This window comes from Clinocottus analis, unplaced genomic scaffold (assembly GCF_023055335.1).
Source record: "Clinocottus analis isolate CAN_PGR_092001 unplaced genomic scaffold, fCliAna1.0.p SCAF_1, whole genome shotgun sequence".
Lineage (NCBI taxonomy): Eukaryota > Metazoa > Chordata > Actinopteri > Perciformes > Cottidae > Clinocottus > Clinocottus analis.
In genome coordinates this window covers 5282307-5306244 of record NW_027175820.1, presented here as the reverse complement: position 1 = coordinate 5306244, position 23938 = coordinate 5282307, and the positions used below count along the sequence as shown (strand labels likewise).

Genomic DNA, 23938 nt, shown 5'->3' with positions numbered 1-23938 from the left:
TTTTGTTCACGACTGAACTTCCACCCCACTGGGACGAGGACGGAACATATTGTTTTTGAGTACACTCTGATGTAAGTACAGTAGTCCTTAGCGTCTTCTTCAGTCTCTTCATTCTGCCCACTAGCTATTAGCTCCTCTGCTGTCACAGACACAGAAACCGGAGTGCAAGCATTTGTTTGAGCCAAAATCACCAAAGTCGGACAAAACATTTAAGTAAAATGTTTTTTATTGATTGGCACACTTTGACTCAAAGATGATTCTGCATTTTTTTTTCTCCGTCAGCACTCTTTCTCATCAGTCTGTTTCCGCCCGGCTTCACGCGTGCAATCTGATACTCGATAACTTTTCAGATAAACACCTCCGATTACACGAACACGGCTGGCACGGGCTCCCAGCGCTTGTCAATCTGCCTTCTGCGCACATGTAATCAAACCTCGCTGCGTGGCATACGAGGGGATCATAGGCAGCCGGCCGGATGACGTCACGCAGCACATTACAGGATCTCAAGCTGTTTTCTCGTCCACACATTATGGCACGTTTGCATCAAGAGCAACAGCAAACAATAAGCCATGGAGGACAATACTGATGCTAATTATGCTAATGGTGCTAATTACTGAAATCACATTACCCTTTATCTAGCAAGGGCAGGTAGTTTTATATATATATATATATATATATACATATTAAATGCATTATACATATATACGTGTGTGTCTTGTACATATTTATTATATGCAGATTTAACAAAAAATTAAAAGAAGGAAGGTGAGGATGCGTTGGAAAAGACGGGCCTATTTTCTCTTTCTGCTCACCCAGCATTGAGTCATTGGTCATCGGCCAAAAAAGGATCTCGAACCTCAGAGTAAAAAGGGTTAAAAAAGAAAGATAATCCCGAAGTAGCTGTTCTCTCTTCTGCTCGTGTGGCATCACAGCTGAGTAGCTGCAAAAACAATTGCAGACAGAGAAGACGGGGCAAGCGCTGCATTTAAATAGACACGGTGTAATATTCACAGTGTAATGCATAATTCAGCCCCGCGCTGTGGATTAAACCCCCCGCTCCCCAGCTGTGACAGAGAGACACTTAAAAACAGCATGCAGCACGACAGCGATATCATGAGCCACCTTGTTGCTGTTCAGCAGCCCAATTTCACTGCAGAATGTGCGTTCACATGAAAAGTCATTCATATATTAGTATTTTTTTTTATAGCCTTCCTGTTTGCCATTTTAAAAAGACGACGCTCTCCAAAAACACATATTTTCGAAATCGAGGGTGTGATATGGGAAGAAAAGTACAAATGGTCACAGACAGAGCACACATACACACACACGCACACACACACACACACACACACCTAGAGGGTAGTGTTTTCCACGGATAAGTAGAACCTACAAATAGAACCTATCAGAGATTCCTGTCCATGTCTCCATGATGGTGATTACATTCACCACAAACACACTTTTGTTTTTCATGACTTATTGTGCCCTCCACCCGCTCCGTGGGGAGAGTGTTTTCAACATAATGAATGCAACCCTGGAACAACATCACATGGAGGCAATTGATCAAGTCTGACACGCGGGGGCACGGGGGTTGTGAGCGTGGAGGGTACGTTGACACATACACCGAAATAAAGACACAGAAACGGAAAAAAAAATCAACTTTGACAATGTGAAGAAACTAAAGTCTCAACTGACGACATCATACCTGTCACTTAAATCTCAGGAATTCCTGAACCTGCATATATTTCATTGAAAGTCAATCAGTTTATCTGCTGCTGAAGCCTGCCGCAACCTGGCTCAACGCTATGCATAACCGTCTGGATCAAAGTAAAAATGAATGACATTTATGTGAAAGACAAGCAGAGCCGGCAGAGCGCTGAGGAGCTCTGTGTGTTCCCGAAAGATTGTTCTTTAAAAAATAATTCCTAACTTTACAGAACCTGCCTCAGTGTCTCCGGCGCACACTGATGATGTGTCTCAGCTGATGTCAAAGAATTGTACAGGGGTTTGTTTTAATCATGGCCTGTACATGTAAGAAGTTGACGTTGTCACCATGGCGCGTCCGTTGGTTTGTGGACTGATGTTGAAAGCCTTGAGTTCGGCCATCTTGAAATACGGCCGTCACCATGTTATTGTTTCCTGGACCAACGAACAGACGTTACCATATTTTGAATGCAGAGGAGTGACGTAGAGACGTTGTATGTGTATGAGGTAGAGGCAGTGATCTGTCAATCACCTTGTAGCCCGCCCTAAAGCATCCCCTGCTTTTTGGTCTCTTTGACTCTAAATGACCATAATTTACTAAATGAACATCATGCTGTAATGAAGAAGACTTGAAACTAGAGATTGAGACATAAACTCATGTTTACAATGTTTACTGAGGGACTAAATTAAGAGAGAAGTAGAGTCCTTTATATAGACTTCTATACAACCAGAAGAGTCTCCCCCTGGTGGTCAGTAGAGAGAATACAGGTTTTCAGACACTTCCTCATTGACTTTACTCGTCAGAACAGGTGGACTGGTCCTAGAATCAATTGTGATGCTTTAACAGTGTGAGATGCATCACCTTCAGTGTGTCAGACTTTCACTTCCAGATTGATAGAAAGTGATGCTTAAAACTGTTTTTTGACACCAAAAGAGCGTGGTGACATGTCAGTGTATATGAGGAGTTCCATTTTTAAGTTGTTCATTTCAATACAGTCCCCTCTGGGCCTCCATACCTACTGAGATTAAATTGACTATTCAGTCAACAGATTTTTGTTTTGCTGTCCCTTTTTTCTTCTTCTTCAGTATTTCAGTGCATAATGTTTTTTGTTCGCATTTTCACACGATCGCTCTATTTCAGACACAGCAGCCTCCACCAGAACTAGCCAGCGGGGTCGAGGTGGCTTTTTGTGAAACACAGCAGGAAATGCTGCACCTATTTTTAACCACAAACACACAGTTTTTTGTCCTTCTTCAGCCGGGACACATGGTAGGGCTCCAATTAGCTCACAGGAAACCCACAGAGGCAAACACGGAGATGACTAATCATACGTCTCTCCCCACATGCCGACACACTGCACCAGAAGGAAAGCTCATCGTGTGTGGAAAGATTACGAATTATATTCAGATTATAAGATGTTGAAGCGGTGACAGTGTGGTGACAGCAGAGTGCCATGTGTTGTACAGGATGCTGTGTGATCTCAGCATTCATGAGAAGATGGGCTGGTTGACTGATTGTTCCCGATCGGCTGATTCATAAACTAATATTTCACTCACAAACGGGAGTTCGGTGTGTCTGTCTCCACCGCTCACTCACGGAGGTGACAACATCATAGCCACTGCACAACACAGCTGCAGCTCCATCCACGAGTCAGTTCTGAGCTAAACGTGGATGCTCGACACAAAACCTCTGATTGTTGCATTCCTGTTGGTGATGAAGCAATTTTAGAAGAGATTAAGGTGAAGGGAGGATATTATCTGCACTGATGATAGATTTAGCTAATTGTCTGTAGTAGTTAAAGAGGCAGTTCAGAAGCAATAAAAGCCATCTGTAAATTATGAAGTACAGATGATGGCCTCAGATATATTCGACATGATATTAAAAAAAACAGGAGAGGTGAAGGAGCATGAACAAACGGACTTCTGTGAGTCGGTTGTCGAACATTTGAGCAAAACTTTTCTCATTCACTTTGATGTTTAATTCCGAGGCAGTTTTTTTTTTTGATATCGTGGGCAGAAGATCTCTGGCCCACACAAGGAGATAACGTGGCTGCGGGACAAATCAACAAATCAGCCATTTGTTCACAGTAGAAGAAAAAATTAAATGGAATTTTCCGTCGCTGCCGCGGTTGGCAATTTAAATCTGCCAACTGCATAGAGTCAACTGTCTAATGAAGAGGCAGAAAAGCGTGACTGTATGAAACCGGGAGCTGGCTGCAGGGAGAAAGGATTTACTGTTAGTGGCCTGAGAAGTAAAACAAAAAATCCTAAAAGAGGACGCTGTGGTTTCTCTGCATCATCCAACAGACGTCAGTGAGAGGCTTCCAAAATAGCTGCGTGGACCCGGCCCAAAAAAAATGAAACGGCAAAGTCCCTTGAACATAAAGACGTTCCTTTACCCGGGGAGGTGCGAGCGAAGCCAAAAAGCGGGAACATTATTTCCACGTCCTGTTTGGACAACATGGCGTGTCGCGTTTTGCAAAAAGCAACGACTGAATATTATGGAAACATAACTCTGCAACAAAACAGTCCAAGCTGCTCTGCTTGGGCCTCCTGCCTCCTCTTTAGCCGATGAGAGATCAACGAGAGGATGAAACCAAATAAACAAAACAGTCGGTTTATTATTGAAGTCACTTAAAATAGCTGATTCCAGCCCCACGTGGGCGTTCTACGTATCCGGCCACTTTAATCACTTAAAGGTTCAAATAACCCACAAGTATTTTATACACATTGAACAGCAGCGTGGTCCATACTGGCTCCTGCAGGGCCCGATGAAATGTAACCAAGAGGTGAGGGATTCTCCTACATCAGCACCGCAAAAGAAGACATCCAGAACTCACTAATTGGAGAGAAAGAGAGGAGAGAGAGAGAGAGAGAGAGAGAGAGAGAGAGAGAGAGAGAGAGAGAGAGAGAGAGAGAGAGTGAGAGAGAGAAGTGAGACAGAGAGAGGCGCGGTAACAAATTATCTGAACGAGAGGTGAAGGAGTGTAAATAAATTCAAACCGACCTACTGCCGTGAATGAATATAAACAGAGACCGTGGAAGCCAGTGGGAGGGTTGTTGTGTTGTGTTAAAGTGTGTGTGTGTGTGTGTGTGTTTACGAGTGTTTGTGTGATTAGGGGGGAGGCTGGGATGCGCCAGTGAGGGAACCGGCGGAGCGGTGTGGTTAATCTCACAGGTCTCTGGTTTACATTCAACAGGCGACAGAAGGAGTGTTTGAGCTAACGTGACATTTCCGGTCGGTACCAGAGACACGTGCGGGCCGACATTTAGAGGACCGGTCGCTCGACTCTTTTCTCTACGTTATCAATATTGCTCGCAATTTATTTTCCACTAGTTAAACTGCAAACTTTTTCAAGCAATATGTTCACATTGAAACGACCACCTACAGTCGGCTAACGTAGCTTAGCACAAAGACTGGAAACAGCCAGCCCTCTGTCCCAAAAAGTTAACCAAACACACCCACCAGCACCGTAGAAAGCTCACGAATTAACACATTCAGTCTTCTTGTTTTATTCCCGCACAAAAACCTTTGTGTTAAAAACATATTTACCTTTTTTTTCTGACCGTTATGTGCCGGATTGTTTCATGGCATGGACCAGACACAAGTGAGATCTCATTCTGCTCATTTCTTTGGTTATGTTTTGGTACTCAAATATTTTGGTCCTGGCTTCATAAATTATCAGTGATTTAAAGCTTGAGATGCAATGTGTTTGCTTTAAAGTTTAACCAAAAAAGGTGATCTTTGTGACCTCAACCAAAGTGCTCGGAGTCAAAGTGGCTAAGCATTATACGCCCAGCATGCACCTGAACATCCTCTCTATGGTTTCTGTGTGGCTCTTCCTCTATGTGGCAATTACTTCTCCTGACAAGTCATCCGTAAAACAAATACATCGTGTACAAAGACAAGGAAAAAGATAATGTGTGAGAGAATTGGTTGATTGATGATTCACCCGCAAGCCAGCTGCTTCTTTGACTTATTTTTCGTCTTTTTTTTTAATATAAAAATGCTCTTCCTTCCCCTTAGCTCTTTATTTCTCCTTACAGCAACAACGCCCTGAAGAGAGCGGCGGCGAGAACAATGATGGTCCTTTTTGATGGAGCTACTTTAACCGTTGCTAACCAATGAATAATTACCTTATTAAGGTGCAAAGCAAATATAAGGCTCCAGACATCGAACGCTACGTGATGTCATCAGTGAGAAACAGCAGGGACGCTGCAAGCGGCAACACAGATGACACGTGACCACGAGACGAAGGCCGCTTCGAATACAATACAAATTTCGGGCCCAAACGGTGATCTTGTGAGACGATGGTGCTGAAACGCTGAGCCACCGTGCACAATGTGCATCCACGTGCACCAGCCGGGAAACAGAGCGAAAAGGTTGTAAGACGTAACATTTCTTCATTCTACGATTACAACCAACATCTCACGTTTACTGCTAACGCTCCCAGGGGATGTTGAACAAATCTGCAGTACAGATTGTTTTTTCTTGTTTTGAGTTATTGATATCAGTGTTTTCTTCTTAATTCATGAGTGAATAGATACTGTCATCCAGAAAGATGTCTAAATTGATCATAAAAAGCAAATTGGAACTCATACAAATCTGAATTGTGTTTATGGAATTACCCCAGCGTAGTTAAATCTTTTCTTTATCGTCTGCGTTTGTGTGCATGTAAACATAGTCAAAGTGAAGATGGAAGTATTCATTCATTTTTCAGCTATAATTTCACTTGCAACTGTTTTTATTGTTCATAAGTTCTTCAAGACATAAGGAAGAAGTAAATACTTTTAATTTGTCAAGAATTTGATTCACACAGAAGTATAAAAAATAGGCTTTTTTTGTCAAATTACTACATAAACATGCTATATTGTGACGTTGTGATACGACTTGAACCCTCATGAGCGATAAGGGCGTTTTGGGGACAAGATAAAGACGACTCGTGCATCGTGATGCATGACTGCAGCGCACACGGAGATACCGTCCCCTCGTCTGATCGCGTGTCTCGAGAAGCCATTAACTTCCCACCGTTCCACACAATTTCCGAACTCCTTTGAGTCTAAAACAGGCACGCGGGCCCTCAGTGGACCTCTAACCCATATGTCCTTACACGCGTACGCATTAGCGCCGGGCATTACGCTCCGCGGTGACTCCTGTTCACGAGTACTAATCAAACCCATTTGCCTGGGTCGAGATGAAGCGTGTGTGCATGTGTGTGTGTGGGTGTGGGGGACCTCGGTCTTTGCAGACCACGAATCTGACTCATCTTCATGTAAGCGAGTCAAGACCCCGGCCTGCCGATTGGTTGCGTACAGCGTTCGCCCGTCCACACGTACATAGACTCACACACACAAATGCACACACATACACACACAGCGAGATACACCCCGGGCTCTTCAGAGCGAGCATTAGTCACTCCACATAAAAAGCATGTAGTCTCTCCAAAGCATGAGAGCAGAGAGAGAGACAAGAGAAGCGAGGTTCTGCAGAGGTCTGGTCATGGCAGGCATTCCTCCCCCCTGCACATACAATCATTGCTCGAGCAGAAAAGCTTGAACGTCGGAGAGCCGGGCTCAAGTTTACATCAGGGGGATCGATACGGGGAGGAGACGCCCCCCCCTCCCTCTGATCCAGGGCTCATCTAGGATTTGTGCTCCGCGTCCTCGCCGGCCTCGACCGAGCACGGGGTGAAAGTTGAGGTCGTCTGAGTCTAATACGTGTTGACTGCTCACGCGGACGCTTGCGTAACCAGATATTACCTATCGGCACTTAACATTAACGGTCGTCAGGCTGTCCAGAACTAGAAACAATAATAATAAATGGTGTCCGGTTGTGTACGTAGCAGTGAATAGCGCTCCGATTCGATCTGGATCTTGACGTTGCCTCTGGTTTAATAGCGCCACAAGTGAGGGATTTGCCGGGCGTCCGTATTGTCTGCTAGATAACGCCGGCGCACAGCGATCGCTGACAGTTGGGTGAGATGTAATCATTGAAAACATTTCGTCAAGCTGCTGCTATCTTGACAGACTTAGGAAGAAATGTGATAAAAACCCAAAATGGGTTTTGGAGCAACAACAAAAAAAGAAAAAGATAAGTAAGCAAAAGAGGTGGGTTGTTGCTAATGTGCATGTAGCAGGCATTTTCAGACTCCAGAAAAAGTTTTGGGATATCCAAAGATGGAGATTAAGTCACTGGCAATCAAACACTTTGATTGTGCTCTCCGCTCTTCTGCACTGAGAAGATCCTCAGAGGAAAAAACATGTTCCTCAGCGAGTTTGATGGCCGCGTGTGACGTCTCGCGTGTCCGCCGTCCTGCATGAGTCGCTTTGTCAACTGGAGACGATGATGATGCGCTGAATGATTCATCGGCTGACGTGTGTGTCACTTTCCCTCAACCTTTTTAGGAGAACTACCTCGTTGCTGCATTAATGTGTTTGAAGCCATTGAGGGACTCCTGAACAACACACATGATACACAACTCACTGATGTGTTAAATATGATATGATTAGTGCAGCGAATGTGTTGGCAAGAAGTTGACTTTTTTTTTTTCACATCCAGGAGTCAAGGTGCAACATTATCCACCTGTTAAGTATATATATATATATATATATATATATATATATATGATGCCGCTGCATCCAAAACAATGGCCGATGCCAATGGTCTGAATCAAACAACATTCATTTTAACGGACCTTTTAATTTTAGTTAAGAATATTCCTATTTATTAAATCTTACAGTAGAAGGCCCAGAAGAGATGTTGTACCGTCGGATGTAATGTTGCTAAAAGTTAAGGCTGCATGAGATGTCCGTATGCTGTGGCCTAATATAGCAGGCCTGCATTAATAATGTAATATGACTCATCATTAGTCAGGGCCTCTCTAAAGCCGACTCCTGTTATTTGGGCTGCATTATTCAGCAGCGTCCAAAGAGCAGATGTGTTGATTGAAAAGGGAAAAAAGAAAAAGCTCGATGGTTATAAACCTACAAGATCTTTGTGTGCCTTATAACGGCAATTGAAATGCACAGTTGCCATATCACTGATGCAGTGATGCCATGTCCACGCGGAGAGGTTTGGTCTGTCCTCAATGAGTCCTTTGTGCACGGAACGGGAAAATTTGTCTGTTGTCTAATTTCATCATGAGGTCATTAAAGGCAAACTGCTTTAACAGCACACGGTCGACAGGACCAGACTGAAGGTCTGATAGCTACTGAGAGGTTATGGAAACAAAAGTCTAATGAATCAATGATGAATTGATTCTTTTGACGGGCAAAGACATTGGGCAACAAACTAAGAAAGTGCCAAACAAAAGTCCCAACACAAACATTTGCATATGTTGGGTTATTTTACAGCATAAACTAATTTCAGCTTTGACAAAAACAAACTGGCCTCATCTGACGTCCCAAAAACAACAAAGCTAGACATGACCACATGTTTCCGAACAAAGTAAGAGTTTGTGTCACGTACTATCTCATGCCCAGACCCACAGACTTCCAAGTTGCTTCAACCATTTCAAAATAAGAGTGGTGTGCTGCATAGAGATCAAATACACCGCATGCTTATTGAGAGACGATGAGAGCACACGGGGGGCAAATTAACATCACGGACCTGCAAAATAAGTCACATCCAGACTTTTCATGTCAGAAAGGACGACCAGCGACAGAGCTCCCATTGACCCTGGCAGTCCGTCTGTAGCCAAAGCAACTGTAAGACATTTTAGATTGAGTTTCCTCTTAGCAAGTGGGAACTCCCCTCTGGTTTACAGCCACACAGTGAACTGGATTTGTCGAGGGCTTTTATTGTGAAAGGTAAGAACCTTCGTGAAGGTCAAAAGGAGGAATTGTGTGTTTGCTGTTTCGGAATCGGACAACATGGCGGCTGCGTTGTCGGACGCCATAGCGTCCGATACACGCAGCGTGATCGGTTTAATCAATGCTTTCCTCACTTTGTAAAATAAAAGATATAACAAATAAATACAGAAATATACCGTTATTTATCGTTAACAAATCATAAATATTAGTATGTTATTCCTTTGTTTAGTCTTTTTCTCTCATCCTCTTTTCAAACTTATATGATTGTTCTTGTTTATGGGTTAAATGATAAAATGCATGATTATATACGTTAGCCGATACGGAAACTGACACTCGATAAGCGTTTCAAAGTACTTCCTTCTGTCCAGGAAACCAGCGTTACCTGAAGAGGAAACTCAACACATGTACTTGATGGCGTTTAGAAAGCCAGGTCTTTACACTGTGCAACAGAGGACTCCTGAAGTGCAAGCCCGGCTATCAAGTTCACCCTCCCAATGACGCTGTGGACATGTGTAGGAGTGTGTAGGTGTGTGTGTGTATGTGTAGGTGTGTGTGTGTGTGCTTCTTTAGTCCCACAGCGTGATCAGCATCTGCGGCCCTTCAAAAGTTTACACTAAGCAGCGGGGTCACCAGCTCATCCTCACAGGTAGCGGGAGAGGAAAACTTTTTTATGGTTGAGCAGCTGCTCCATTTTAATCAAATCTCAAGCTGGTTCATAAAAAAATAAATAAAACATTTTAAAAAGCCGCAGCGCTGTGGGATTTTAGGTACCACTCTGGAAAATGAGGGGAGTAAAAAAAAAGAAGCCTAAACTTGATATGACAAATCTTTGAAATGCTTACCTTTCCCAATGCCATAACAAATCTGTAATCCTCTGTTGCCCCAGATTGACTGTGTGACGGCGAACTTAATCAACATTTTGACCACTCTACCTATGTGTCTACTGCAGGTAAACTGTCAGAGCATCGTACCTCATCATCATGAATATGGATCTCTATTTCACCTTACATCTGCCAGCAACTCTTGTTATAACTGTAAGGCAATATAGCGTGAGCACACAACAGCAGCAGATTTGTTTCCCGCGTGTGGAGAAACCCAACACGGAGGCACAAGTGTAATTAGCAATGCAATCTACACGTTCTGTAATGAAGTAACATAATAAAGATGGAGGGGGATACAGTGGAGTCGTGCAGAGACTCGGGTTGCTGTCCTTCAATAGATGGCCGTCATGCAGCAGCTGCATGGAAACCACCGGCTGGTTTAAACTTACACCGAGGCTTTCATCCCGACCAAGAACGTTTTGTTTACGTGGAAAACGGGAGGCGACAAACAAAAAGTCTTTGCACGCCAATGGTAGCGATTACGAGGTTGCCCAGTTGCCTTTTAGTTGGTCAACGAAAGGGCAAGTTGTCCGCCAACTGTTCATCAAAACTTTAATGGCGACTGTGTATCAGTGGTGTCCTTGGATCGGTGGTTCAATCTTTGGCTCCGCTAGCTGATGTGATGTGTTCTTGGGCAAGACACACTTAATCCAACATTGCTCCCATAGCTGTGTGTATGAATGTTATCTAATCTCCATCATATATGAATGAGTGAATGATGACCAGGAGTGTAAAAGTGCTTTGAGTGATCAGAAGACTAGAAAAGTGCTCGACAGGTCCCACGCAGCACATGTGTACGCGTTACCCTTATGACGGCAGCAGATTAACCAGAAAAATTATAGGTCATTTTTTTAAACAATCTTTGCAACATACACATCCTTATTGGACATACATATCCAACAAGGAAGCGGTCTAGAGTTCCCATTGCTCTGCTCCTCCTAGCCCTTGGTTCAGACTTAGTCCCTGGCTCAGTCAAAGAAAATAACATTTAGACTTTAAAGATTTAATTTAGGGCTATTCAAGTGTTCATATTGGGGAATTGATTTACCTCAAACAGTTGTCTTTTTGGGCCCAATGGCAACAAGTATTTGCGAAGTTTGAATACAACATTGAATTGGTTTCAAAGTCTGGCGCTCTTCCTGGAGGTGCATGGAAAAACACTTTCAGTGTTTTCAAAAAGGGAATCTTGACTATCGCGAAAGAAGCTCTGTTTGAAATGCAGTGTAGAGACGTTTGGTTTGAGAGTTATAAGTATGGCAAGGTAGCATGTAAGACATGAATTATTTAATTTTAACATTTTTTGGCTAGTCGGCGTACATTTTCAAACAGCAGGCCACGTTTTTCACATTTTCCAAAAATATTAAGAGTAAAGACAAGATTTCTGAAATGAAAACTGGGCTTTTACAAGTCTGCCGTCAATTGTTATTAAAAAGTCCAATGTTAGCACCTATGAAATAAAAACAGGCAAGAAGTGACTGGTAAAACTGGATACTAACTTTGTAAAGGGATATTCCTATTAACCTTATGTTTAAAAGGAATCTTAAACGTAGACTTTACAACTAGTGTAAAAGTTAAAAAAGGACACAAACAGAGGTCTCCTGGGTGAAAGTCTGTGTTTGTTTGACACATCCACCAACACTTCTACAAATTTAATCAAGTGTCTAATCCACATCTTAGTGAGTTCGGCGTGAAAACGGGTTGTTTAATCCATTCCCAACAAGTTTACTTTTGTGTACTTGGTTTTAGAAAGCCGATAGACACCATTCTCCAAACCCTTTAAACTTTCAGCTTGCCAGGCCTGTAATTGCTTGTTAAGATTGCAGAGCTTTGATTGGAAAATCTTTCTTTGGGGGCGGGTCTTCAACCTCGCCGCTTGCCGCTTCCGGCTCATGCCTTCTCTTAGCTTTCTCCTACCCAAGAGGTTTGGACGGCAGCTCGGCTTCTTGAGCTGAAAGTGATGAATGAGTCCCGTCCCCGTTAATGTCTCTACAAGAAGGTAACTCGAACCGGCTCATTTCTAAAAGGGAACAACAATTATCGTAAATACTCACTACAGCTGGGATCGTGTGTTGTGTGTGTTGGCAGCGAGCTGACAGGCCTGACAGGCCTTTATCAGGCCTGATTAATGAATTGGCCGGACAGATGAACGGAGAGACATTCCAGCCTCATGAAATTCCACTCTGTTTTCTGTTGTTGTTTTCTTTTTGTGTTGCTTTGGTTACTTCCCAGGGAAAAGATGTTATCATTGAGGTATGACGGCTCATCGACGGATCGATTATTGACAATAATGACTGAAAACAGTGCATTCTTTACTCAAACTAACAGGCATTATTATGCCATTTTGCTTGATTAATGTTTTGTTTTTCTCACAAAATCATGACTTTTTTGGAAAAAAGAAAAAATGACTGGCTGTATCTGTGGAAAAAAAAAGAGAAGGAAGAATGTTCCTGCTCAAATTGTTAACCCTCAACCTTTTTTTTTTTTTTTTTGAGGCAGCAATGTGCTGATACAACGTTTAAATCCCCCACACACACCTTTGGTGATTTCTCTTATCTGGACTGATTAGATCTGTCCTCAGGACTGTGTGAGGACATTCACAGTACACATCGTTTGACTGACATCTCCCTCTCTCGCTCTTCGGATGGCACACCTTTATAATACTGTTAAGAAATGAGGTAACACACATGATATTACAAAGCACAAAAGAAGACACACATTACCATTGTGAATGTGCATCCGCGTAGAAAACACGTCAATAACATTTCTTTTCACAATCAACACTTGAAATGAGGAAGGCACGTGCAAAGGACACGGTAGCACAACATGTAAACTATCCATGTTTCGTCTTTACCTCTTTACGAAACATGTCATTTTACAAAATGCACCAAAACACTGTCAACGAGGAAGAACTTGGGTAGCTTATGTCAAGAATAAATATGAATACAACATTAAATCATACCCTTTAAACTAAAAGGGCAATCTGGTTTAAATTGATATCAAACTCTATTAATAAGCTTGTTCACAAGATACTTAGCCACGGCTAGTCTATGAAGGAAACCCTTAAGTGCATCATTGGAGGCTCTGTTACATATCCTCATGTAGTGTACTTAAAGGAACGGTGTGCAGCATTTAGGGGGAATCTATTAGCAGAAATAGAATATCACATTATTGTGTATAATCTCCCTGAATAGTATGGTTGTGTTTTTGTTATCTGAGAATGAGCCGCTGATATCTACGTACGGAGTTGAACGCCATGTTTCTACAGTGGCCCAGAACGGACAAATCAAACACTGGCTCCAGATTGTGACGTTTGGTTCTAGGCGTCGGCCGCAGTAGTTCTGCTGCCAGCTTGTTCGCCTCGATACCGACGCACAACGAACCCTCTAAAGTCTGTATGAGACGTGCCGGGTTGCAGCATAAACTCAGACAGCGCAGACCGGAACAGTTCAAACTAACACAAACACAAACACAGGACTTTCAACTAGGTGTTCGTGTCCCGAGGTTGTTTTTGTGACGTGCTTGTATAAAGCTAACTAAGTGGCCTAAGCCTAAGCAAGTTGTTTTGTTTGAATTCTCAATGCCAATTGATTGATTGAAAGTGATGCCAGGAGGTTTGACAAAGTCATCTTAACCCCGACGCGCTCGGCACGCGAGAGACGTTTCAGTTGGTCCACAAGCGTGCAAGTGACGCAATGCACATTCCTGCCGATGGTTCGTGTTACGCTATTCACACTATTCCACTGATTGACGGCTGTTGATGACGACGAGGCAACAAAAGCAGAACCGCACCAGCAAAGGTTTCAAGTTAGTTTTTTTCAAAAGGATGAAGATTTTAATCTAATCCACCACAATAACTATAAAAAAATACATCAAATACTTTCCTAGTGCATATAGAAATATAAACTAATATAACAGGTTCCTTGTACAAGTAAAATAGAAAACACAGAGTCCACACATTATGCATTATTATTACAGGAACTACCTGCCAATTAATTTCACCGTCTATTCTCATGTCTGGAAATAGAAAAATACTTTTAACCACCATCTGGTTCCCCCTCACGTAAACACTATTAGTGGTAAAGTATGGGCAGGAGGAAGAGATCAGTGAAGTAAAATGATTCATCTCATTGCTGAAACATTCATGTACTAAGCTCAGAGCGGTCTGAAGACGAGGCTGAATGAATGAATGCATGAAGTCCATTTACCAATTATCAGCTCGAAGTGATGCAACAATATCTAATACAACACAACTGCAGAATTGTATAGATTAGTGATATTTACTGTACAGTATGAATACAATTAGCTTGGATTGACAACGTTCACAAAGGTTACAATGTTCAGTTATTTACTGAATCTGATTTAATAATGGTTATTTTGGAGGCTGTTTGTGGCGCTTTTTCATTGTCTAGTGTTTTAAAGAAAGGTTATAATATTTACTAGGGCATTCCTGAATGGAAATAAACTTGATAAACGCTCAGAATAAAGTTTCCCCAAATTATTATCGTTTTTTCCTTCTTTTTCTTCAGGCTGAGTTAAACCTGGTTTGTACAGTTGAGATCAATGAATAGCAGCATCATCGTCTTAACATAATATAAAGAGTTTCAGAAAAAGCTGAACATTACAAACTTCGTAAAGGTAGGATGTATTTCTGATCTGTTGAAGAGGTTGATGTCTTATCCATCATCGTATACTTTAAGGTCGCCATTTGTGGCCGAGTATCGTCTCAGGTCGGATTCATTGGAGACTTTAAATTCCCTTCAGGGGTGAAAATGAGAGTAAATGTGTCTGTCTGTCTTTATTTCGGTTCCATAAAGAACTGGCAACCCGTGCAGAGTGCTTCCTGCCTCTCGCCCAGTCCGTGCTGGGACGCGTCCAGCCGCCTGTGACCCTGAACAGGTTTCAGCAGTGGCAGAAGATGGATGGTTGTCTTGGCTGCAGGTAGGGAGTCGTTCTCTGAGCCCTTTGTCAGCGGGGCGAGCCGTGACTTTGACCCCTGGGTGTCAGCACAATTTGGCTTCAGTTATGCAGAGCAGGTTGTTTCAATCTAGCAGAGTCGGCTGTGGGACACGCAGCGGTAAATGCAGTAAAACATTGAGATGCCGCGGTGATCACCACAGTAGAGACCCCGAACACTGGCCTGTTGCATTTAATCGACACTGTGGGGAAATATTTCATTGACTCTGGGACATTTTCTCTCTGGAGATGTTCTGCCTTTCAGTCGTTGACCCCTTTTGCCAGCTTATGATCATTATAGCTCTGTAAACGGTAGCGTGGCATGCAGACACGTGCACTTCTGTTTTTCTTGGTAATTAAGGAAATGCTTTCCTCTTCAGCTCCAGATGTTATCGTGGGTCATGAGCTACACCAGAGGATTCCAAAACACAGCAGATAGCTGCACACTGGGGTGGAAATGCATTTTTGTTTACATTTTGAATTTGTGACTTTGTGCCATAGACTGTAAGATGTGGATGTGACGTCACCTATAAGTGGACTGATGAGTTTGACATTTTGGTGGTCGCCATCTTGTTTTTTTTTACACTGAATGAGACATTTTTAGGCAACCAAAATGTTAAAATTGAGGCGCTGTAAGATGCAAACATGGACAACTCCCAGACTCGACAACACCGAAGTAGCGACCTGTCCATCACCTTGTAGCCCCGCCCTAAAGCACCCTCTGGTTTATGGTCTGTTTGACTGTAAAGGACCATAAATTTACTAAATGAACATCATGCTGTATTGAAGAAGACTTGAAACTAGAGATTGAGAAATAAACTCATGTTTACAATGTTTACTGAGGGAATAAATCAAGAGAGAAGTCGAGTCATTTATATAGACTTTATACAACCAGAGGTGCCCCCTGGTGGTCAGGTGAGAGAATGCAGCTTCAACACATGAAGCATAGACTTCTATACAACCAGAGGAGTCGCCCATGTTGTTCAGGAGAGAGAATGCAGGTTTAAGGCACTTTAGCGTTGCCTTTACTTTATAGAACGGGAAGAGGCCGCCTTCTTTGAACTGATTGAACTCAACATTCTCCAGAAAACCTTAACAATTAAGGATGTTCTAACGTTTGTGATTTACATACTAATTAAAGGCACTTGTTTGAAGTTTAGTTGAGTCCAGCAGAGTAATATCCAACATGCCGGGCATGTTATTAGCTGGCATTTATTAGCTGGAATATAACCCTTAATCAGGTTTGCTGCAGGTCAATTAGTTTGTGTTATTGAGTGAAATATTAAATATATACTTAATGCCACTGATGTGAATACTCTACACTGCTATTTCCACCAGGATCAGGCGACACATTTCACGAGACGACCTGGTTAGATAATCTAAACAATAACACACAATTTGACAGTGGCCCAGCCAAGGGATCTTTACATTTTAAAGCTGCTCATTACCAAACAAATAAGTCATTATTTAAAGTATAACAATGTAATTGGCACAGAGAAAACCTGAGGCCTTTGTGGCAAGTTGCCCACTTTGCCTGGCTGGTAGTCCAGCTTTGGATCTGTGTTGTACGAGTGTGCCTCTGACCCTTAGAGTTCCCTCAACAAGACAACCTGAATCACTGTGTCACACAGTTGTTTTCGCTGTGTATAGAATGGAGTTTTGTAAACAACACTGCAAAAAACAACAGAAGTCTCCCTGTTATATCGGTACAAAATATCAACTCGGAGAAGCTACGACCGGCAAATGTTTGCCGTTTAATGACTCAAACTTTTGATTTATTTGCAAAAACAGCGGATAGACTTTCTGTCGATGGACCCGACTCCCTTGTGCCATGATTACATAACCTCTGTCTGACATTATGTACCGCACACTCCCCTTTCTTTCCACCTCCCCTCTCCGTCCTCTGACAGGCACGGAATACCTTTAGAGAAACGACCGCAAATAAACTCCCCCTTTGTCACGTGGCCAAGGCCGTACGGTCTAAATCTGCACTACAAAAGACTCAACGTGACGACGGGGCGCCACGAGACAGTCCAAAGCGCTCATCTCCGTCCGGCGGCTCAGGGCGACACGCGCTGTTTTCACAGTTGGCTCAAAGCGGCTACAGGCCTAAGAATACGCCTGACCCACGCACTTTGCTCGGGGAAAGAAATCCACATTGCTCTTGCCATAAGCCACATTATGTAAGTGCTAAGTGTGAGGTATCCAGAGGAGTTGGCGTCTTGCCACCATGGTGCGTTTGTGTGTGATTGGTTGAGGGGGCAGGTGTTGAAAATATCTTGTGTGAAGAGTTCCTCTGAGGGTATAAACACACAGTGCAATAACTTATATGCTGATGCAGGGATAATGTGCTGAGAAGCCCGATGGAGGGAGTGTTTGGAACTACTGTACGCATCTCTCTTTACTGTGACGGGAGTACAATACAAAGCATTTCATCCAAACACTGCAAAGCACTGCAAAGTATTGTTCAGAATTCTCATGACAGCAGCAGTTCAGAGGGTTTTAGTGGATGGATAAAGAAATGCTGAAAAATGTAAAAATATATATATATATAACACATCTATATTAGTTATTGCATTAGTTTCACATCTTTGTGATCTCATCTGTACTTTAACACCCTTCCATGCTTGTATTAGGCCATAAAATGCTCCGCTGTTGACTAATGATTTGTGTCTACTATCATTTTGGCACACTAAAGTTCAGCCATCCGAAAGGGACGTCTTCCTCCCTTGAAAATCAATCGTCAATGAACGTGCACACGTTTTACATTACACATGTTTAACTGCCGGACACAAGCTTCACCCCTTTATTCCATTTTTAAATCCACTGCCAATCTTTTTGTGCACTGAAGGCCTCACAGTTCCACGTCACACTTGGTCCACATTTGGACCGCGATTGGCTAACACATGAACATCACACACGTGACGTCACAAAAGCTGCTCGTGTGCACGCATTCTGAGGTTCAAAGATGATCGCAGAAGATAGAAACAACGTCCCGCCCGTCTTAGTGTCAATCACACTTGTCACTCTTCAGGGTGAAGCGGGAACATCCAATTTAGCGCGTTATTAATTACTTAGCCGTGTAATATCGGGAGGACACGTGGCAAATGTGGCGAGGCAATATGTTTCTGGGCTTCACGTGTCACAATGTTCAATGTGCTGCACCTGTGGAGACACACACCTCCCCTCATCTAAAAGGACGACTGCACAGCAGAGACAAAACAAGGAAAAATACAATAATAATTTTAAAAAAAAACTACAATCAATCGTCTTCTGATCTGAGTGTGAACTCTGCAGCAAAATAACAACAACCTTTACAGCAGGTTGACCTGATGTCTCCTTCTAATAACTCATATTATTATGAATGAGGATGTGTCAGTGATATTGTTTGGATGTATGAGACCCAAGTGTAGCATAAACATTGACTCATCGTCATCCATCACAGGATTTTTACGCACGCGGAACCATTTTTGTACCTGGGTGTTTGTGCAGAGACGGCAGCAGACTGAGGAGGAGTCGCTATACAACGGCTGTCACACACCAGTCTGCAAGGCTACATACCTTTTGGAAGACGTCCGCGTCCCGGAGGTCCTCTGAGCTCGTAGATAATCACATAAGTCCTCTTGAGTGGAAACAAAAACAAAAACAAAAAACTTTGTGCACGAAGTTCAAGCGGACAGGAGAGGACCCCTCCATCCATCCAATGAGCTTCCACAACAGAGTCGTTTTTGCTATAGCTTTCCATCTGCGTCCGTGTAAAGGGATATTGTCATTTTTGAGGTGGTTTAAATGAAGCTGGGGGAGGGAGGGTACAAAAAACCTGGCGGGCCAAAGTCCTTTATTTATGTATTGTTTTAATAAAACTCTGATGTTTCCTGTGCTTTGCTCTCATATTACTGGGTCAACGACAAAAGGCTTTGTGTGTGTGTGTGTGTGTGTGTGTGTGTGTGTGTGTGTGTGTGTGTGTGTGTGTGTGTGTGTGTGTGTGTGTGTGTAGATGTCACATAAATAATTCTAGCCCTGGTTTCATTTGATGTCTAAATGCTCTGTCTTTGTCAATGAGCTTGTCTAAGAGTTGGATCACTCACAAAAGTATGTTATCTGTCTCTGGCTTTTTTTCTCCTTTATTGGAGTCCAATGTTGTATTGGCAGCGCATGAGAGAGGTTATTAATATCCTTAGTTTGCTCTCTTGGAGGAAGTTACTCCAACATTCTTCTACTAAGTGGTCAGAGAATGACTCAATTATTGCCATTTGCACGGCCTACAGTTTCTGTCTCTGAAATTTAAAAAAGAAAATCAGCCAAACCCAGAGCAAAAATCTAGTATAGTGCAAATGAGTATTATTTTACCTTTATTGCATGACAGCAAAAAAAAAAAAAAAATCATCCCTACCCTTCCCTGTTATTGACAGTTGGAACTTATAAAGTGCGAATGCATAGCCATGTCTGGGTTGGCCTTTTGGCCCTTTGTATCAGATCGACTCATCTGGGCGAATATTGATCATAATTATTATTATTATTTTTGGGGGAGAACCCATTCTGAGATGGAGAGAATGAAACAAGCCAGTCGGTGACCTGTGACGTGTGTGCGTTTGTGCGTGGGTTGGAAGTCTGAGGCGCGTGCGTAAAACCACCTGCTGTTGGGCATACGGTATCTTTATCGGGCGTTGTCTTTTTTTTTTTTTTAAGAAAAAAAAGGGTGGTGGGGCTGGACGAAACTCTACTTGTAATCACACGTCAGTCTGAATGGATTTGGAGTTTGTACTGTTTTTCCTGCCTATGTCTGTGCCGTTTCCTTTACTGGGGCTCTTGTCCAGCCCGCACAGCGACTCCGTCACCCCCTCCTCCATCTCCATGTACTCCGCCTTGTCCCCCATGGAGGAGCCCGAGGGCGAGCCTCTAAACTTCCGTAAAAAGTCCGGGAAATACGGGCATCCTGGCGGCAGGCTCTCCACCACCGGCGCCGGGTCGTCGTTGTTGTCGGTCTCCCGGTGGTAGAAGTAGTTGAAGTTAGACACGATGACCGGCACCGGCAGCGCGATGGTCAACACGCCCGCGATGGCGCAGAGCGAGCCCACGATCTTCCCGCCCACGGTGATGGGCTTCATGTCCCCGTAGCCCACCGTGGTCATGGTCACCACGGCCCACCAGAAGGCGTCAGGGATGCTCGTGAACTGCGAGGTGGGCTCGTCCGCCTCGGCGAAGTACACCGCGCTGGAGAACAGGATGACGCCGATGACCAGGAAGAAGATGAGGAGAGCCAGCTCGCGCATGCTGGCGCGCAAGGTGTGACCCAGGATCTGCAGGCCCTTGGAGTGGCGGGACAGCTTGAAGATGCGGAACACGCGCACGAGGCGGATGATTCTCAGGATGGCGAAGCTCATCGCCTGCTGCCCGTTGTCTTGGTGCTGCGCCAGGTCCGTGCCCAGGGTGATGAAGTAAGGCAAAATGGATACAATGTCTATCGAGTTCATAATGTTCTTAAAGAAAGCCGTCTTGCTGGGACACGCGAAGAAGCGGACCACGAACTCGAAGGAGAACCAGATGATGCAGACCGTCTCCACGAGGAAAAACGGGTCGTTGAACGGCGTGAACCCGTGGTCCGGCTGCGTGGAGTTGCCCGGCGGCTGCAGGTACTCCTTTTCGTCCCTGAACTCCGGCAGCGTCTCCATGCAGAAGATGACAATGGAGATGACGATTACCAGCACGGACACCACCGCGATGCCTCTGGCGGGACTCGAGCTCTCCGGGTACTCGAACAGCAGCCAGATCTGCCGCTTGAACTCGTCCTCCGGCAGAGGCTTCTCCTCCTCCTTCACGAAGCCCTCGTCCTCCCGGAACTTGAGGATCGCCTCGTCCCCGAGCTCGTAGAACTTCACCTCCTCGGAGAAGATGTCGAACGGCACGTTCGCGGGTCTTTTCAAGCGGCCGCCCGACTGGTAGTAGTAGAGGATGGCGTCGAAGCTCGGCCGGTTCCGGTCGAAGAAGTACTCGTTCCTCAGCGGGTCAAAGTACCTGCTTCGCTTGTCCGGGTCCCCCAGCAGGGTGTCCGGGAACTGCGCGAGAGTCTTGAACTGAGTTTCAAACTTCAGCCCCGACACGTTGATGACGACTCTCTCGCAGCAGCCGCACTCGCTGTACACGTTCTCGTATCCGGAGTGCGGGCGCCGGTCCGTGAGCGAGCCGGTCTCCTCCTCATCATCCATGTTACACAGAAAGCTCGACCTCTTGCTTCCCCGGCCCCCCTCTTCCTCGTCCTCCTCTTCCTCCTCCTCCTCCTCCTCCCCCGCCTCCTCTTCCTCCTCCTCGGCTCCCTCGGCCTCCTCCTCTATCATCATGTCCTCCTCGGATCCGAGCAGCGCCAGCTCCGAGTGGCGCAGGTCCCCGCCGAGAGTCGTCCGGCTGCGTCTCCAGCGTCCGACGCCGCGCTGCTTTTTCCGCTCTCTGAGAACTCTGTGCTGCTGCTCGGGTTCCTGCTGGTGCTGCGAGGAAGAGGGGGAGGAGGAGGAGGAGGGGCGCGAGGCGGTGCCGCCGCTGCTGCTGATGTTGGCGTTCGCGGAGGAGGAGGAGGAGGCGCGAGACTGATGCTGGCGGTTGTTAAGGAGATGCGCGCCCGCGGAGGTGGAAGCCGCTCCGCCGCCTCCCTCCGCCCCGGTGCCAGCCTCAGCAGCGGCCGCCGCAGCCGCCGCTCGCGACTGGCGATCCCTCTCTCGTGCGCGGGCATACCCGTAAGGCAGGCGACTATTGCACCCGTTGTCCGCACCCACCATGGCAAACTCCATTTTTGTTTAGGTTTTTTAAGCAGTCAATGAGCGGGTTCGGACCGCCTCGGGGCGGCGCGCATGCAGCAGGCCAGAGGATAAAAGTTGCAGCTCGGCGCGCGCACGGAGAGAAAATGAGGCATGAACCGGTTCGACCAATGAGTTGTGGGTGCGAGGACGTCAGAACAACACACAGACACACACCTCAATCAGGTCCACGCCGAGAGCAGTCCACGTGACAGGAGACATCAATCAGCCTGTCTTCCCGTGTAGGCGCACAGGCCTCCGATATGTCATGTCATCGTTACCATAAACAAAACCACAACAAACAAAAAAGCGTGAGGGCCGGTGGCGTGCAGCCTGTTACGCATGCGCGCCGTGTCCAACTTGCAGCGCCCCTTCTATTTGTTGAGCATCATAAATCACCGAGTCAACAAGCTACGGCCGAAAGGGTCTCTGCTCGCGTCCCCGGGTGCCCATCAGGTGGTTATCTGCTCCAGCGCCTGGCGCCCGGGTGCGTCTTTTGATCCTCCGTGGTCACTCCTGGTTGCCATTTTATGTCATGAGATTTTTAAAAAAAGAAAGAAAGACAAAAAAAAAAAAAAAAAAACACAACAACTGTATCCGCGCTGCTGTGTTATGGAGCTCCGGTGAATCCGAGAGACTTTATTCCGCTGACGCTCTGAAAGACAAGAGGAACAACAGCAGCGTGTTTAGGCAGCAAAGAAAACATATATTAATATCCATGTCCATTGGGAATTCGTAAGAAGACGCCTCTTTTACAATACAAGGGCGGTAAAACTTCATTTGCATATTATTATTATTACTATAAGGCTCGGAAATAAATGCATGGCAGAGATGTTTGTTTAGATCAGACATTACGCACGACAACCTCTTCCTAGAGCCTCCCCTTCATTCTGACATTCAAATACTTACATGTGAAACGGGGCCAAACGAGATCGCCTCAGACCCCCTACAAACAAATCTGCTTCAGGAGGAAGAGGAAGAGGAGGAGGAGGCGGCGGAGGGGAGCTAGGCTAGGTGAGGATGCAGCTCTTCGCTCCTGCCCAAATTCCCGTCTTGATTTCGGGGAGGGTGGGGGGGGTAGTATCGCAAATCCCTCGTCGTATCCAACCAGCGGACACATCATCCACTATATCCATCCGTGCTCTGACGCACTCCCGAAGAGGACACTTTTTTTTTTTCTCTTCTTCTTTTTTTTTAGGGGCTGCGGTCTCGACGTCTTTCTTCCAATTCAACAGGATCTATCTCCACTTCAGCCCCCGCTGCTGCTGCATCGCTCCTCGTACGCTGGCAGCAATTACCATTGAAGAACGAAACACACACACACACACACACACACGCGCGCGCACACACACACACACACACACACACACACACACGCACTCACACAAAGGGCAAACAGAAGCAGGTGTGCGAGCGGCGCGTTGGCGCGACAACGACGGCTCCGCGCGGCGGTCACGGCGAAGAGACGCGACGCGGCGGCAAAAGTTTATCCTCACGCGGGCGACAGGCAGCGGCCCCGCGGTGGAGTCTGAGCATCGCGCATCTGTCTGTCTGCCCGCCGCTGTAGCCCTACCTATACACCGGTATTCCTCCTATTGTGTGTGCGTGCGTGCGTGCGTGTGTGTGTGTGTGCGTGTGATTGTGGTGGTGTTGGTGATGATGGAGAGCATCGGTGAGAAAGTCGTCCGTGTACCGCAGCGCACGCAAGCGGTGCTCGGTCCTCCCCCAGTGGACGCAGCCGGTCACTGCATGCGCGCACCGTGACTGCAGTCTCACACCCGAGCCTGCTCTGCCCTTCATCAT

General features: G+C 45.2%; 1 protein-coding gene across 1 annotated transcript in view; it reads right to left on the bottom strand.

Annotated features, from left to right (window-relative positions):
- Positions 1-22710, bottom strand: part of kcna4 (potassium voltage-gated channel, shaker-related subfamily, member 4) — a 39293-nt gene extending 16583 nt beyond the window's left edge. Inside the window, exon 1 of the mRNA XM_068577456.1 lies at positions 18909-22710. Within this exon, the coding sequence (XP_068433557.1) occupies positions 20078-22129 (2052 nt within the window). The 5' untranslated portion in view covers positions 22130-22710 and the 3' untranslated portion in view covers positions 18909-20077. The remainder of the gene's footprint in view (positions 1-18908) is intronic.
- Between the last annotated feature and the right edge of the window lie 1228 nt (positions 22711-23938).